Here is a 17,742-nt window from a genome sequence, read left to right as displayed (position 1 = left end):
TAGCAACTTTTTTTTGTATCAAACACATTTATTTATCTTTGAAATTTCTATCAACAAGTATGTACAGATTCAGGTATGTATTGTCCCTGAAAAATTCAAACAACAAAAATTGATAATTATTTAAAAATCTACAAATTAACAACAAACATGCTTTGTGTTTTTCTTTTTTTGTCCTTTTTCATATCTACCATGTACTTTGTCATTATATAAAATAAATTATAAAAGGTTTACTCAGATACTCCACAAGCACACACACACACAACAGTCTAAATTCTTCACCGGCTGAATTTTGACACGAACTACATTGCAAACACAAAGAAATGTCACAGAAATAGTGCTGCTAGAAAAGATCCCACTAAAGGCTCCAGCAAAGAGCTTTTAAATACCATCAGCTTCTTATTTGTATCATTTTGTTTTTTGCTTCACTTTGTCATATTCTGCTCTCTCTCATCACACTTCAACTAAAATAACAAAACACAAAATCAAAGTTGTTTAACTGATAAACTTTCACAAATCATACGACCACATAGTTAAACAGTAAGACTGGTAATAACACAACACTTCATGGCAATGACTAACTTCTTTAAGTACAGTACATGTAATGTCAAACAAATTGCTTTGTCATATTCACTACAAAACAGAACTGTGCCTGTTTTTGAGGCTCGTACTTGCTGTTATGTATTTAATACACAATGAAAAGAAATGGAGGACCTTGCTTGGTTAGTATCTGTTTCGAGTGTTTCTCTGAGAAACACAGTGGTTGCAGTGGTTATAGCGTTCACCATACAGGAGCTTGAAGCTTCCTTCCCCCTAAAAAGCAGCATTCTCTTCCACTGGATGTTCTCTGTAAAACATCCACAACTGACACACTGATAAGAGAAAATCCAAAATCTCAAGAAATCAGTTTAAGGGCAATAAAAAAACCTCTCCTGCATGGAACCGTTTACAGGTTATACTCTACGTTAGAAAGTCACTACTGGAGAACCAGAGAGCGCAGTCCCTTCTTATCTCTGTGGTTAGACCCTGACGACTGGGGTTGTGGCTGTGAGGGGTACAGTGGACCCGGTGTCATAATCCAAGTCGATCATGGTGTGGTTGGCAGTGCCCTGGCTGCTAAGGGAAGTGCCTGTGCCCATCTGTCTGTCCCGCAGACTTTGCAGGTAGCTCTGAGAAGAAGGACACAGAGAGGTGAGTGAGGAACACAGAAATGGTGATGTCAACTTAAAAAAAGACAAGAGACAAGTTATTTTTCTTAAAGTTTTGTGGTTGTGCACACAATGATCAGCAACTACAGCACACGCTATGTTGGGTGACACTGACCGGTGCCAGTAGATCCCCAGCGTAACGTTTCACTGGGGTGGGTTTACGGCGGTACGTGCCTTCCTGCCCACCTGCCTGCTGTCGTTTCTTGGCGTCCTTCTCTCGAATCCGCATCAGCTGGACTCTCTTCTGTCTCCGACTAATAACAACTAAAAGGAAAGGGGGATTTCAAAACAGTTTTAAAACATCGGACTTACCCAAAATCTAGTGCCAGAACTAACAGAGTGAAAACATCATGATGTTACATCCTTACCATCAGTGTGTGAGAAGCTGTCATCTGTCAGTTTCCACTGGACCAGCACTCCTATGAGACTGAGGGCGGGCCAGATGCCCAAAATGACCCAACTGTACCAGCAGAGAGGTGGCCCAGTTGTGAGGCGCAAGCAGTCATACACGTGTGTAGCCAGAGCCAGCATCTCCACAAAGTAGTCGGCACACACTGTCATGATAGCTGCCCCGAACACAGCTGTGGACAGCATGGTGAAGAGCTTCTGCCACTGTAGGGTCAGCACGGCAAATAGCATGCCTGTTCCCAGAAGAGCACCCAGGGGCACCCAGACAGTGGTTGGAGTGTAGAACTGGTGAGTGACCAGCAGGGCGGCAAGAGCCAGGAGGAGGCCCAGCAGCAGTCCAGTCATGAAGAGGCCGACGCTTCGCACCAGCATAGTTACCAGGCCGCACAGCAGGCCTATACCAAGGCCAATACCTGCACTGGCCTCGACGCTCAGCTGAGTGTCCAACACATGCTCCTTGTGGCACAGCAAGAAGATGATGACAGAGCCGAACATCAGACCAGACAGGAACATGACGGCCTTGAAACAGCGGTAACCTACAAGAGGAGAGACGGGCCAGAGCTACGATGAGGAACTGTACAGAACAAACACAGCAGAGTAAATCTATGGACACACGCTTACAGTCAGAATGAGTGACATTTTGATAGTGTGTGATGTGAAAAGTTTCAGCTTGCTCAACTTTGAGATCTATGAGGGGGTGGGGATCCTCACCAAAGAAGCAGTAGATGATGCCGAACAGGCAGCACATGGAGCAGATGACGGCAGGGATGACATCATACTTCCTCTCTATCTCCAAGCTACAGGCATCAACCTCAGCTACGCCTGCCCCCGCCGCTTCGGAGCTCAGCCCATTGGGATCTGCCATTCTGGGTGTATGTCGGAGGCTGCGGGGCTGGCTGTAGTCCAGGATGAGGGTTAACCTGCTGGTGGCGTTATCTCAGGTCCATCTAAGCAGGTGTGAGGACTGAGAAGAGAAAATATTGATGAATGAATTATGTATAAAATAGTTTTGTCCAAATGAACAGTGAAACTTTAGGGGTAAAGGTGAAGTGAGAAATCTTCAGGTCAACTTCTTCCTCGCTGCTCTGTGTGTGCAGCTGTCACAAACTCAATACACAAAGCTACACAACTTAAACATAGATGTGCCAAGACCCCTGTCCAGCCCTGAGACCCCCCACCCGCTGAATCATTCAGGGTTTCAAACTCTTACAGTTTCTTACACAAGTAAAAGAATCTAGTTGTATTTGTCATATTGTCCTTTTACAATGATACGGAAAGGGGAGAAAAGTAACAGTACAAGTAATATTTCTTTTTAAAGGTCCAGTGTGTAGACTTGAGTGGTAACTAGTAGTAAAGTTGCAGATTTCATATGGTAAATGTTGCCAGATTTTATGTTATTAAGAAATTGTTATCCTTTATTTCAGTACATTCTTCAAACTGTGATTTGACCTCTACTTTAGCACTCTAATTGCATGGATGAACACAGAAGATATGGCCAATTAACGTCAATCTAAAATGGTTTGAAGCCTCTCTTTTTATGTTATTGTGTTTCTACATATCAAACAAGTAGTTTACATTTCATCTCCAACTGCTTTTCATTTCTGTCTCAGCAGATGAGAACCGAGCCGTACTCTTGAAATATCATATATGATAGGTTAAGGCCTGTTGAGAGTCACAGAGGGCTGCAGCAGGGCCCAAGGCTTATGGGTGGACTGCAGTTTCTGAGGCTGCTGGCAGGCCTCCTATATGATCTCACCACAGAGGAGATCCGATTACAGCAAACTCACGTTTTCTACTTTAGACACGCAGTCAGGAACAGTCGGTCCTGCCTGTTCTCTTTAATACTTTCCAGTTCCTTCTCTTTCCATCGTATTTGCTACCTCGTCTCTCCTTCTTCACCTGAAACTTTCCCCACCTTGAATTGATTTTCATTTCGATGTGGCTCGTTTGTTTTTCGCCTACACAAGACTGTGTAATTTGTATGTCCTGCCTATGAATGACTTTACATGGAAAAAATGAGAGCTCATGGGAAAGTTTTCTTCTTCAGTCAGTCACAGCTCTTCAGTACCTGTCTGTCTTTTCTCCCTCTTTCTGCTTTCTGTCAGAAATGTCTAATTTCTTTGCTGATGAAGAAAAGCCAAAAAATGTAGGGAAAATATTTCCAAATATGCCTGTGCATGTGACCAGTTGAAGTCCAGTGACCAGTAATGTTTAGTGTGGGTTAAATTACGTACTTTTTTTTTAAAACTCTGAAGATATGAGCAAACTGCTGAAATTGAGATGTGTAGATTACTGTAAATTATTTGATATGAGTGCAGGGAAATATCAAATAATTATGATTTCTTAATCATATACATACAAAGTTTAATTACTTTGGACTTAGTTTTTCCATCACTTTGCTACAAACTTTCATTTTTGCATAGGAAATTACTTATGAATCTAATGAAATGGATAAATGTGAGGAAGACAAAGCTAAAATACAGTACAGACATTTTGTCAACTACCGCAGGTCAAACAGAAAACTGGATAGAGTGAGACAGACCCAAAATTAAATCTAACTTTTCTGACAAAATGAGCAGTGATTTCTGTATAGAATAAAGCCTGTAATCTTCTCATCAACTTCAGCCAATTTAAAATGAAGAACCGAGCTCTCTTGTGGGATAATATGAAACTATACACGGGGGTCTGGGCTGCACAGTGCTCAGCAATAAGAGATCAAATGTGATGGCTAACTGTTGCCTTTCTGAGTGCAGCATGTTAATCTGAGTGTTGTGACAGATTGGCTTCCTTTTCCCAGTAGGTGAGGACTCAAGCCTTCAGTGACCCCGAACAGGACAGACAGGAACCTCATTGTTAGAAGCTTTTGTTTCCCTCCGATTTGGGCGTTACTGTGAGTGAATGTAGATTTAGTCCTATGAGAAGAGGTTGCTTTTTTAATGTTACAAACTAGAGCAGGTCTCTCCAAAAAGATAACTTTACTGTATGTATTAAAAACTAAGTCCTTTTTTGAACTGTCATTTAATACTGTTGTTTGTCTCTGTGTTTTGGCCCCATCTGTATTTGTCCCATGAGACATGAATGCAGCATAATCGGACCCAGTTGGTTTGGATATAAAACACCTGCACCAGCCAGCTTCCCACAACCAGATTCATGCGAGTCTCTTGTGGTTGACTCTGCTCTAAAGCCTTTCCACTACTTTACCAACCGCTGACCTTAAGCTATTTGCAATTGACGTAATTATTATTTAGAGAAATATGAAACCTGATGAACGTCATATTCTACTACTCAAGGGCTACATAATGTTATACACAGATACGGTAATATAGTAAATATATGATACCAAATTTTAAAAAAGGTGAATTTGAACCTCATCTAGTTCTGAATAAACCAAGACGAAAACGTAACTGTGATTTCATGTGTCTTGTTTCATGTTCAACATACAGCACGATTAAATTTGAAAACAATTTACTTCAAAATTTAGTTTTTTACCCACATGGTGGGTAATAAACTTACAACACATCACACACAGCAGCTTATGTGTACAGTAATTACTGTAATTGGACACTAACTAAATTTGCCACAACTTCCTTTACTGTTTGTAGTGAGCCAGGACTTTGAATGAATGTTTTGTGGTCAGTTCATAGCTAATTCATCAATGTTATGAGATGAAAATTATAAAGTCCTCCTTTTCAACCACATATTGTATTTAGTTGTTGTTAAAGTTTCGTATATAAAAGGAACATGTTTGGTTAACCACTAGTCACCGCCAGTCACATGAGTGTGAAGTGGTTAATATTTCAAATGCCATTTTAACAGTAGTCTACTTATCTTTACACTCTGCACATCCATGGACACTCCCATGTCTCTGTGTGTCTGCCTCATGTTACCCCTCCGTGAGTCACAATGGTGTCCTATGTCTACCAGCTTTGGAAGTCCTTGCTGCAGTGAGAGAATAGAGCCATTATGGGCCATAACAAAGACTCTGAGGCCCATGCTGTGACCTCTAGTGGCACTAAGAGGAAACCATGCGGACGAAAAAGGAGGCCACATAAAGATGGCTGAGAGCACCAAGGAGACTGGTAGATCCCAAGTGTTTGCTTTAAGATGGGTGCCAAGTATTTGCCTTCAGAGGGCTGGTGAGTGGTGGAGGGAAGAGGGACTAACTGCAAGCAAACCTATCTATCTCAATGACTAAACTCTCCCAGCGCTCCCAAGATGAATTTTCTACAGGCTAAAGTCGCCTGGCAACTATTTCAATGCAGGTCAACAAAACTAAGAATATACAGCCAGGCTAGCGGTTCTGTGAGGCTGCTTTGAGTTAAATGCTAACATTAGCATGTTCATAATGACTATGCTAATGTGCTGATGTTTATCAAATTCACCATCTTAGTTTGGTCTGTTTGCTAAGAACCACTAAACACAAAGTGCAGCTGAAACTGATGTGACTCATCTTCAGGTTTTTGGTCATAATGGACTAATTCAAATTTTGAAGCAGATTTAACAACAATACATTGGATGTTGTCAAGATATTTAATTCATGGTGGTGTAAAAGGAAAAATCAGGGACTCTGCTTACAGCTGTTGCCATCTTTTCTGTTTGGAGATGAGTGTGTGTGTGTGTGTGTGTGTGTGTGTGGGGGGGGGGGGTTGCCTTTCACACTCTGGAAACACGACCCGGTACCTGCATTGAAGTGAATCTAACTAGGAACACTGAGTGGTGCAGAACATTGCCTACTTTAGCTAAATTGCTTCCTATAAGTCTTCAAATGTTATTAATTTCCAAATTGATCTTCAGCACACTTATTAGAGGGCCTGAATTTAGAGACTGAGACCATAATGACTTATTGAAAAAAATGATTAACTCAGTATTTCTATGGCGCTTTTCCACTACACAGTTCCAGCACTACTCTGCTCGACTCGACTCGGTACGGTTCCAGGAACGACCTTTTCCATTACAAAAAAGTACCTACTCAATGGGGCGGGGTCGTCATAGTACGGCTCAGCGAAACTGCAGAGACTTCATTTTATACGCAACACAAACACATAAACAATGGAGGACATGGAGGCAGTGGTGTACTTTCTGCTGTATGTGGCTTTCTGTCACACACAAAGCAAGAAAATTGAGCCGTATGGCTGTAGCGCTGTTGCCGGTATTCAAAAATGCCGGGTTTGATTCTTATGCGGTACGGCTCATGACTCTTCCAGTGACAACTCTTCTGACCAATCAGTGGCCAGCAGTCTGTTGACGTCACATTTAGTATCGGCTCGGCTCGCTTGGAACCTCAGCAGGGCAGGTACTAAAAAAGTACCAGGTACTATCCCTTGTGGAAACGCAAAAAAAAAACGAGTCGAGTCGAGCCGAGTCAAGTCGAGTCGTGCTGGAACTGTGTAGTGGAAAAGCGCCACTAGAGAAGGTTGATGTGTTTTTTAATGTCAGTCAATTGGAGCCAGAGATTTTTTGGAGCCATCATCTGGCAGCCATCAGTGTGGTAGTTGCTGCTTGGTCCTGACAAAAGGGTTGAACGACTCTTTCATTTCCAGCTTGACCATAGGTTTGAAAAGTGTCAAATACCTTTACTTGTCACAGAGTTTTGATAAAAGCTTAAATGTTTTGTTAAAACACACATAATGAGAATCACTTACATACATTTATGTACTCAGAGGGCAACAGATAAGAATTGAGTTTTAGCCACAGTAAGCGTCGGCTGCACATGATGAGCTGTTATATTATGTTGCCCTTGAAACAAAACTTTGCTCAGGGGTTTACTCCCCCTGAACAAACACTGCAGGGGGCTGAATAGCTCATATTTGAGTTCTCAGCTGCTGAGAACAGGCAGGGCTGACTACAAGTTCCCCACATAGCTAATTTGGGTGTGTTTAATCAAGGGGTGGGAGTGTGTGATCACAGCCAAAGAGTCTGCAAGTCCTCCTCCAACCTGACAGCCAGGGCCAGCTGAGAAGCTGAAAACCTGCAGTGTTATGATTTGGCTGTCTGACAACTTCATTTGGAGGACTCTCCCAAGAATGTGAGATGCACCAGGGTCCATGCTCTGCAGTTGCAGCTATAAATCATGCCACCTTAAGCTGAACACCCCAAGACTGGTGAGGTCTAGACTGGACTCAAAATTAGCAACAGCTGAGTGATGGTAAAATATGCAAATGGCTGATAGATTTGCTTCTATCACTAACCAAAAAACACACAACAACAAAAAACAAAGGTAATCTATTGAGTGGCTGGACAAAAAAGTTAATTTTTTGATCAGGAAGAACAGGAAGCATGGAGGTAATGCTGCTGTCACAGTGGGGGTTGTTAAAATGGGTTGCCATATTACACTAAGCATTAAACTGTATAAATTCAGGCTCATATCACAATATCATCTGATTTCCCTCTGAGTGGAACATACTGAGCAAGATCTTATACGCAACTACCGAACTTCCTGCCTCTCCACAGCAGGAAGCCCAGGACCAGATGAGGAAGTGGAACATCAGGTTTCAGCAGGAACTGACCCCTGTGTTTGTGATAGAAACGTCAGATCATCCACACTGAAGCTTCACTTCACCCAACAACAACACTGTAGACTTCAGCTGAGAAACTGGGGCAGGAAAACATGAGGCAGCCGACTACAGCAGGACTTTGGACCACTAAGAAAGTTCACACTGACATATGAAGCAGTGGATGTGAGAAAAGGACTGTATCCATGCTATGGAAATGGCAGGAAAGGCAGCCTTGCAATAATCTTGCTTGTAATCTTTCAGACTCGCTAATCTACATAAAACATTTGCTATTGTGTCATCGAGTGCCTCTGCATGCATGACTAAGACTATTTCAGTGGGGTGTTTGTGTGTGGCAGCCACTGCTGTGTTGATGTGCTCTCACAACTTACATAAGCCCCTTTCACACACGCACTGCAACCCTGAAGTTACCCGGGCATTAACTGGAGGAGCTGCATGTGTGAGCGCAAATGTCCGAATCACTCAAACCAGACATTAAACAGACTTCACCCTGCCAAACTAGTTCAAAGTTCTTGTAATGTCTGACTGCACCTATGTGTGAATGTGTTGGTGATGTTACCTACATGCGGCTGGTGCTGGATACACACAGCAGGTCAGTTAAACTGTGTTGTTCTGACTAAACCTGAATGCTCTGCTGTGAAACTAGCGCCTTATTTCTGATGAACAACCATAGCCTACTTTTTGCGTCGTTTCCTGCCTCCCATACACTCTACTAAAGCATCACCCCTCACCTAAACCAGGTGAGAGGTTGCGTATCGTGAGATGGAAAATCTCCTGCTGTGTGCTATCAATCAATCTTTATTTGTATAGCGCCAAATCACAACAAGGTTATCTCAAGGCACTTTACACATAGAGCAGGTTCTAAACCAAACTCTTCAGGTTTTAACTTTATAGAGACCCAACATTCCCACATGAGCAACAGTGGCTGCATGTGTGAAAGGGCAACAAGATCATGTGTGAAAACATGTGATCAACATAATGAACAAAGCACCTCAGTTTATGCTTTTTACAGACTTCAAATATTCTGGGCTTTTGTTATGTTTATTCATATATTCTGTGTTTGAGCTCCATGCAGAATGATGCACTGATTATTTTAATAATGGTCACAATCCTGAGGCTAAAAACTCTCCGCCATATTATATCCACCAGTCACACATCAGTCATGTTCTTGTCATTTGACATTTGACATAGGTGAAGGCTTTAAGGCCCTTTTTTGAAAATCCAGATGTATCCTTCCTCCCTGCTGAAAAAACTAACAAACAAACACACCCACACAAATAAATACAATAAAAAAACAATTAGACAAGAGCATTGTGGTGGCTACTTGGTACTTCAAAGCCTTATCTGATTGTTTGTCACAGGCAAATCATCTGTAAGCTATTTTAAGGTTTGTTTTGCCATAAACACACCTCAGAGATGACTTTCTGCTTCCAGGGGTACATTTTCATACACACCACACATATGAACATGAGTCTGTGACCTTTGTATGTGACTTGATCCCAGTGCATCCTCACTGCATTGTGGGTGCATTCACTACAGCTTTTCACCTCTTATCACATCACCAAAGTGCCATTTTAGGGTTGAGTGTGATCAGCAGCTAGCCTGGGTATACCCATGCTCTCATTCGAGGGACATTCCACTTTGCTCAGAAAATTAGCAAGGCCACCAAGACAAAATGTTCCATTCAAAGCAGCAGTAGATTGTGTGTTAAATAAACTGGAAGGCAAGTTCACTTTGAAAATAGAACAAAACTTGCGCAACATGATTTTCCCTTTATAAAAAGGATGCTCCCTACAGGTTCTGAATACGTCATCGTCTATTGTTGATATGATTGGCTGTAAGTTTGTCCAGTAGCGTACAGAAGCATTTGATTGACATTCGTTGATCCCGCCTCAAATACGAGGAAATGAACAGCTCCTCGCCAGACCCTACCTCAATTGTGGTAGGATCTGGCATTAGCCAGGCTAATCAGCAGCATCGACGAGACTTAATCTTCGCCCCACACAGCTCTGAGCTGTGACTGTCTTTTCATTCTTTCATCCGCAGATCTATTTTCTTCTATCAGCTGTCTCCCCACAGTGTCACATGTTATTTCATCATGGTTCGTCATCAGCTGTTTCAGTCACAGCTGTAACAAGACAAATCAATCAGCCTTTTACCAATAAACATAATTTAATGCAACTCTTTTGCAGCTCAGTTTTTAGGGTTTATTATGAGGGCAAAGATTAAACTCTGTTGCAGTTTTTAAAACTCACAACATGGTCTCTAGAAATTATGCAACGCTAGTCCCAATATGCGTCTCTCAAAGCTGAGCAAATCAACTACATTTTGCAAACAATAAAGTTCCTAGATTTTATCACCTTGATACAGTAATAAAAAGTCACATCACACGTCACACATACAACATCTGGCTATTTTTACACAGTTTTGGCTGCTGCTCTGTTACAGTGAAGTCCCATATAATAAAGACTATTCCCAAAACAATAAATCAAATTTAGATTTTAAAGGCCAAAACTTCCCTGTTACCTTGGACCTCAACAATAGTCACTTGGCAATACTTTATTTGTAGTATCTCTAACTTGTTCCCACCTCATAATCTCGCCAAATTCATGTCTGCCTGACTTCAGTCTAAACAATAGAGGCCTTTCAACTTAAGACCTCAGAGAGCTGCTTATGGAGAGGCATGAGAAAAGATCAGAAACACAATGAGAAGCCTTTTGAAGAGAGTCACAAGGTTATGGTTCACGCGTTATACAGTGCTGTACATCTAAAATACACATGGTGATTACACATGGTGATTAATATTGTAGAATCCAGAGTATGTGCTACCATTTGTTCATCAGTAAGTCAGAGCAGCAGCAGAGGACAGCGAGTAGAGTGTAGAGTTTGTGCAGTAAGGAGGGGCATTTCCACAACACTCTATTACGGTTTGTGGCAGAGAGCAGCATTTAGTAGGCGGTGTGGTGGAGAGGCTGATGTCCATATGTTGGTGAGAGCGTGACAGTACAGCTCTGTGTATGAGATAATATGTGCTGCTGATATGTGAACTCTATGTTGACGTGGAGAAACTACAAGCGACCACCCACCCTGCAGAAGTGCCCTTGAGCAAGATGCCAACACCTGACGGATATCTCTATAGTGTAATAATAAAAAACTTTGATTAGCTCTTATCAAATTTTCCATTTAAACAGTTAGTTAGGTGCATAGCCAAAGTAAAATCACATAAGCTACTTACTGAATTGTGATTGTTTATAGATAAGTTTGCTATAGCAGTAGACGAGGAGTCTGAACACAGTGTTGGTTCAGACCTCCACGCAGTTCCTATATATGTCTGCAGTTCCTCCTCTGCAGCTCTATCATTTAACCCTATTTGTCACATTCCAGTCTACAATAATTGTACCTCCAGCAGAGATCTCACAGGCCTTAAAATATCCCATAATGTATGTCCATCATTTTCCAAGCCAATGCAACACCCATCCCATGTCACATAACTCTAACCAATGTTTAAAGTGCTATAAGTAGTCCATGGATGGATGTTTGGAAATGACTGGTATCAGTTTTTATGTGGTTTTTGTGTGACAATGGGCTTTTTCTGCACCCAGAACAGAGATTTTTCCATCTCAGGGACCCACACTGACTCACAATGTTCTTTAGCCATGTCGGTTTCTCTCTCAGGGAGGCAACTTTTGTGACAATCATTTACAGTAAGAAGCAAAATCAAGACAGGATCTTCTTTTACGTCATCAAAACTAGTCATAATCAGTAATGTAAATGACCACATTACTCAACTCTGTGCTATGTATTACGCACAGATCAGACTAAATGAAAGAGGAACAACAAGATGATTGTCTTTACTTATTTACGATGAGTTGATTAATCATTCACTGGTCAATCGACCTCAAATGAATCGTCAGTTATTTGAATAATTGATTATTTGTTTTGACTAATTTTCTTGGAAAACAAAAAAGCTCAAATTCACTTTCCTAAAAGAAAAGAAAGTTGCTGGTACGAAGCATTACAGACTCCTTATCAGAAGAACTGCAGCAGATTGTACAGCACAGCTCTTCCTTAACACTGCTCTTATTCATAATGACAGGCTCTGTGTTGTCCATATGTACCGCACCTGGACTAACGAAGGGAGGCTGAGTGAGCACATGGGTCAGATGCAGCTGGACCCTGAACCCAACAGGCCTTAAGACTTCAGAAAGGCTGAGCAGACATGTCTCTGGCTCTCATGGCTGTTGCTGTCATCAAAGATCATATAGTTCACAACACAATTGAATATATTATAATGTGTTCAGACAAAACCACAGACAGCAATGACATCAATCTACAACAACTGAAAGTAAAAAAGGAAATTCCAAATGTTTTAAAAACAGGCTCTGAAAAGTCAGCTTTAGATGAAGATATTTGTTTTATAATGTAAACTGGCCCAAAAGAAAGGGTTAATTCATTTCATTTTTTCTTTCACCACAAAATATAGTCAATCACTGTTGCCATCATATCGAGAGTCGCCTATAACCCGACTGTCTGTAGGAAAAAAAGACAGCTTGTGTTTAAAGAAGAAAGCACATCCAAACACAGTAATTACCCAAACTTAAAATTAAAGTTTTCCCTCGTCAAATGGGGATTCAAACATTGCTGTGTGTCAGCTGCTCCTACTGAGTCCACTTCATCCCCAGCAAGACTCTCCTAATGCTGCTGACAGTATTTTGAACAAAAAATATAGACGTTATGCTGTGTAGCTTGCTGAAGACAAGGGAAGTCAGCATGTCGCGTCAGCATATTCTAGCAACAAAGGCAAAGACAAAAATGAGACGCTTGAGTCTGTGTTAATTAAAAGGCACCACGCAAAACAACATGTGCAGTCTGACTCTCATCAAACCCCTGCTCCTTATACCTCTTTTCCTGCCGTCTCTTTTATTTTTTTCCCCCAACGCAAGGACGGGCTTCCTCTCTGCCTTTTTCAAAAGGGGCAAAACCATCTGGTGTAGGCTGACAGTATAGGTCAATGGGGTGCACTGAGAGGGTGTAACTACAGACTACAGTCCCCAGTAAAGACAGGACCTGTAGGCTGTCATCACACTGCCCTAAAACCGAGAGGCACTCCCACCCTGGATCACACAGCAGAACCACAGGGCCCAGGAGTTTTTCGCAGGCAATGTGTGGGCCATAAAGAGACTTGAAATGTTTTCCTTACAACATGCAGGATGTTTCCATATAGTTTGCATAAACAGGATGTGAGTGCTCAGATTTGTCCAACAACCTGTGGAGTTTATTTATTCATTATTATGTCCAGAACTTGAAATGAGGCTTTCCTGACTTAATACACTACTACTACAACTGCTGCATTAACTAACTTAAATCCTGAAGTTGTTATCCTGCTCACTAATAAAGCCCAAATGTTCGTCCATCATTACGTCTTTGTCTTCAAATGCTGAAGGATATAAGTTGTATTATGGTCCCTGTACTGAAGTGTGCTGTGCTTCAAAAGAGGAGAGCAGTCATGGCAGCAGTCTGGCCAATGCTACGTGTTATTACAAACATTTCCAGCTGTAGAGTTTGGCTCTGATCAGTCAGTATCTGGGCTGGAAATGCTCAACTATAATCAATCAGTAATGAAATATGCGGCTATTGTCACGGCGGAGTTATAACGGAGTTCAAATGTCCTCTAAGAAAGTACAACAAACGTAGGCTACAACCAAACCTGGTGTTTAAAACGAAAAGTAGAGCTTATATATGAAGATATGTAGACACGTGTCACACACATAAAATAACTTTCTGCTTCTTCTGTAAAAGTGATTTTTCTTTTTTTGACTTACCGATGAGCCTGTGTGTTCAGCGGCTGTAAGGTTAACTTCTCCCCGTCAGACAGGAAAAACTCCCCACCATTCACTAACACAAAGCGGCGGTAGGGTACCAGGGAAAACCGGTTTTCTCCCTATAGGCTCTGTTCAAAACTCACAGGCTGTAATAATAAGCCATCAACAACGACATATCTCTCTCTCTCTCTCTCTCTCTCTCTCTCTCTCTCTCTCTCTTTCTCTTTTTTTCTTTTTTCTGTCCCCGCCTCATGCAAATCTCGTCTAAAAAGACTCCTCTGACGGCCGCTGAGGGGAAGCTTAGCTACTTTCCATTCTCACATAACTTTGTGTTACTGACCTCTCTGGAAAATCTTCAGCAACAACATCTCCCCCTCCTCTTGGACCTCCACCCCTCTCCTCTTTCTCAGTTTTGGAGTGAGTGGCACTTTAAAAAAACAAAAGGAGAAAACCGTTTTTTCCCCCTCCCGCTCTCTCCCTCCGGGGTAGTCCCTATGCCCCCCCCTCCACCTCCCTTCCTCCCTATGCCCTCAGTAGGTCCGTTGGAAGGGCGGGGAGGGGAGAGGGGCTGCCTGGACATCCACCGAGGAGATTGGGGGGGGGGGGGGGGGGGGGGGGCTGTTGAAGTATCATATATCAACAGTATCTAGAAAAGTAAGTACATTTAATTGAGTAATGTATTAAGTACAGTTTTGTGGCACTGTACTTTAGTACTCACTGGCCTCTTCATTAGGTACACCTGTGCAATCTAATACAACAGCTCTGTCATTAATTTATACTTTTTTGAAGTTTATTTTCAGTTTTTGTTGACATTATCAAAAAGGTGATAATTCCACTTTATGTTTATAATCGTGGTGGCATACTGAGGTGCATTATATTGAATGGTGTCCCTAATATTTTGACCCTCTCATGTAAGTTAATGGATAGGATAAAATATTAGGAACATTCAATATAGTGCCCCCTAATAATACCAGCATCACCCACAATGACCTCAGTAATAAACATGAAGTAGAATGATCACCTTCTTTACAATGTCAACAAAAACTGAAAATGTATGAAGCTTCATAAATGTAGAATTTAAAGAAGAGGTGTTGTACTGTGAGCTTACGTTACTTTTTAGACAGATGACAATATAAGCTATAAGCTATTAACATACAACACATTGTTAAAGATGAAACCAGTGGGGGTTTTTTCAACCCATCTGGCTTTTGATATCAGTGTATAGTCTGGATCATCATATTGCATCACTTTAAAAAAGACTACTCAGAAAAACGGGGGAAAAAATATTACTCAGAAAAAAATGACTCAGAAAACAGAAAAAGATTACTCAGAAAAACAGCTTTTTTCCTCCTTTTTTTCAAGTGAATGCAATGGGATTCCGTCTATGAGTTGTTAACAGCTCCACTAAACAGTTATTTTTCTCTCCAAACTTTTTATGTGGTTTCATTTCAACAAATGTTCAAATGATCCAAAATTTCAGCAAAAAAATCACAAATTAGAAAAAAAGTTCAAAAACTGAAAACAGATTAGGGTACTCTTCTTTCCACTCCCATTAATCATGTCAGGTCCCCTCAGATTTACCTGATGACCTATTGGAGGGACCCGACCCCTAGGTTGGGATCTAAACTAGCTAACTGTATATAAAGTAGTTGAAACTATCTCCACTTCCAGCAGCTACAACAGTAACATGCTGCTCACACTGATGCTTCAGTATTGATAATCTAATGATGTCATATATAATAATATATCAGTCGGAGGGACCAACCACTACTTTAACTATGTTTTACTTTTACTTGTAATGGAGTATTTTCACATTGCTGTATGGGTAGTATCCTAAATAATGTACCCCTTATAGAGGGTTTATAAAATAATGCCTTCAATGAATAATAACTAATTTATTAATGTTTTATATAGCACTCTAATTAATAACACTATTTTGAGTCACTAGGTTCATCTTTCTCCATATAAAAGACACTATTTGATCATTCACATAAAGCACTCAGAAGGACTGGAACTGTGTAACTTTTGTGGAAAATTGCTGCAGTGTGTCTGAAATCCAAAACCTATTTATGGAGACTGGATGGATTTCTTATTCACATTTATAATTATATTATGTCTTCCTAACTTTTGCTTTTGGCTTATTAGAAAGGGAGAAACTTTTGACTTAATAGTAATCCCTTATAAACATTAAGTGCACACTTGATGACACACGATTGTCTGTTAATGAGTCACCAGTCAAATGTATTGAATTAATGGCTTATCACAGATTTATAAAGCATTAGTACATTTTTATTAACCATTAATTAAATACTTTGTTACAATTTACTCTTTATAAAGGGTGCTAATTAGAAAGTAGTCACCATGACTAACATATAAAAGTGTCTAAGTTTAATGAGCTCCATGTGTTAAGACAGTGACCATGTGTTTGAATGTCCAGGCGGACAAGTTGTATATATTACAGGCTAACTCATTCCCTACTCCCTTTTATATTTATACATGAAACACCGAGGAGGAATGGGGATTTGCAGGATTCAGAGAGCACCAACTGGTGACACAGGACCCTGTGGATTATATTCAGAGGGAATGAGCTACAGCTGTGAGTGCAGACTGAGGGAGCACTTCATTCTCTCCACAGGGTACACCGGAGGAGGTGGCCGTGTGTGCAAAGATCAGGGTCTTATTTATTTAGAGCCATGACCATAGACACTATGGCCACAGCACATAACAATTCTGCAGCCACACGTGTTCATCGTTTCCCACCTTCAGTGTATCCACAGTCTACGTTAAACAGTATACAGAGATCATGTCAAAACCTGACTGAGCAGATCATGAAGATTACACATTAATACTTTGACGTGGCTTGTAGGTTCCAAGATTTTGTGCCTTTCAGTGTCCCAGTAACTTGATATTTTATTGGCACATTGTTCTAAGCCTCTTTTCACTGTGTTTTCAAGAGGATTTAGCAATAGACTTAATGTTTGCTTGTACAGAGAATAAAATAAACTGTTGATTAAATGACTGCAAGTGAGCAGCTGACGAGTTCCTTAGAATTCATTCCTTCAATTCTACATGAAAAGCTCCCCATAGCAGTATGGTAATGGCTACATGTGCTTCTTGTTGTGTTGCAACATGCTCAACTCCAATCCAAGAGAGTTCTGGGAAGAATAAATGATATGATAAACAAGTCAGGTAACACCCACCCTCCACACACAAACTGAACATTTATCCAAACATTAGAATGTGCCTGAAGGTAAATGACAGTAAGCGGTGGAGGAATCACTGTAAGGCCTTCTACAACTTGTGAACCACACATGGATTAATGCTGTCTAGGACCTAGTTGTGAGATTGTTTTCTCAACTGTTGTTTCTTAAACCAAGACTGGACTTTGAACCTTAGCTTCTTTGACAACATGGACAAATGGTTCTTAAATTCCTCAGAAAAAATGAAAAATTGGACTTGCATAATTTCTCAAAAAATGAGTAAACTCCATCTGCTGATGATTATATGTGATCGAAAGCTCTGTAACAGCTACTACATAGAGTTTGTGGTGAGATTGTTCTGTCAACTAAAATCTCCCAATCTGTTGTTTCATATATGAAACGTGTTGACTCATACTGAAGTTTCTATCCCTTTTCAATATAAAGACAAGTCTTTGTTTTCACTTATAAAAATATGGCATCTATTTTCTGAGAGTTTGCGCAACATTTAATGATTGTTATAATGCATCTGTTCCTCACGTGTGTAAGACAGCCTCCAGGTGTTTGCGTTTATGTTCTGGTGACAAAACAATGAGTC

At 40.9% G+C, this 17,742-nt stretch overlaps 1 protein-coding gene across 1 annotated transcript; it reads right to left on the bottom strand.

The window, feature by feature from the left end:
• Positions 1 to 16: 16 nt before the first annotated feature.
• LOC128356149 (transmembrane protein 198-like) lies at positions 17 to 14,040 on the bottom strand. The gene is made up of 5 exons (XM_053316598.1): positions 13,948 to 14,040; positions 2,325 to 2,577; positions 1,574 to 2,149; positions 1,321 to 1,469; positions 17 to 1,166 (listed from the first exon to the last, which is right to left on the bottom strand). Exons 2-5 carry the CDS (start codon positions 2,476 to 2,478, stop codon positions 1,017 to 1,019), a joined length of 1,029 nt encoding a protein of 342 aa, XP_053172573.1. The 5' UTR covers positions 2,479 to 2,577; positions 13,948 to 14,040; the 3' UTR covers positions 17 to 1,016.
• Positions 14,041 to 17,742: the final 3,702 nt, after the last annotated feature.

Source organism: Scomber japonicus, chromosome 3, assembly GCF_027409825.1.
Source record: "Scomber japonicus isolate fScoJap1 chromosome 3, fScoJap1.pri, whole genome shotgun sequence".
In the NCBI taxonomy this organism is placed as follows: domain Eukaryota; kingdom Metazoa; phylum Chordata; class Actinopteri; order Scombriformes; family Scombridae; genus Scomber; species Scomber japonicus.
This window is presented reverse-complemented; position numbering and strand designations above follow the sequence as displayed.

Bases quoted from the DNA above. Each gene is read 5' to 3' on its own strand.
- LOC128356149 (XM_053316598.1), bottom strand. From the start codon at position 2,478: ATGGCAGATCCCAATGGGCTGAGCTCCGAAGCGGCGGGGGCAGGCGTA. The intron at 2,150-2,324 runs GTGAGGATCCCC...CTCCTCTTGTAG, and splicing joins CATCATCTACTGCTTCTTTG to GTTACCGCTGTTTCAAGGCC. The intron at 1,167-1,320 runs GTCAGTGTCACC...CCTTCTTCTCAG, and splicing joins CTGGGGATCTACTGGCACCG to AGCTACCTGCAAAGTCTGCG.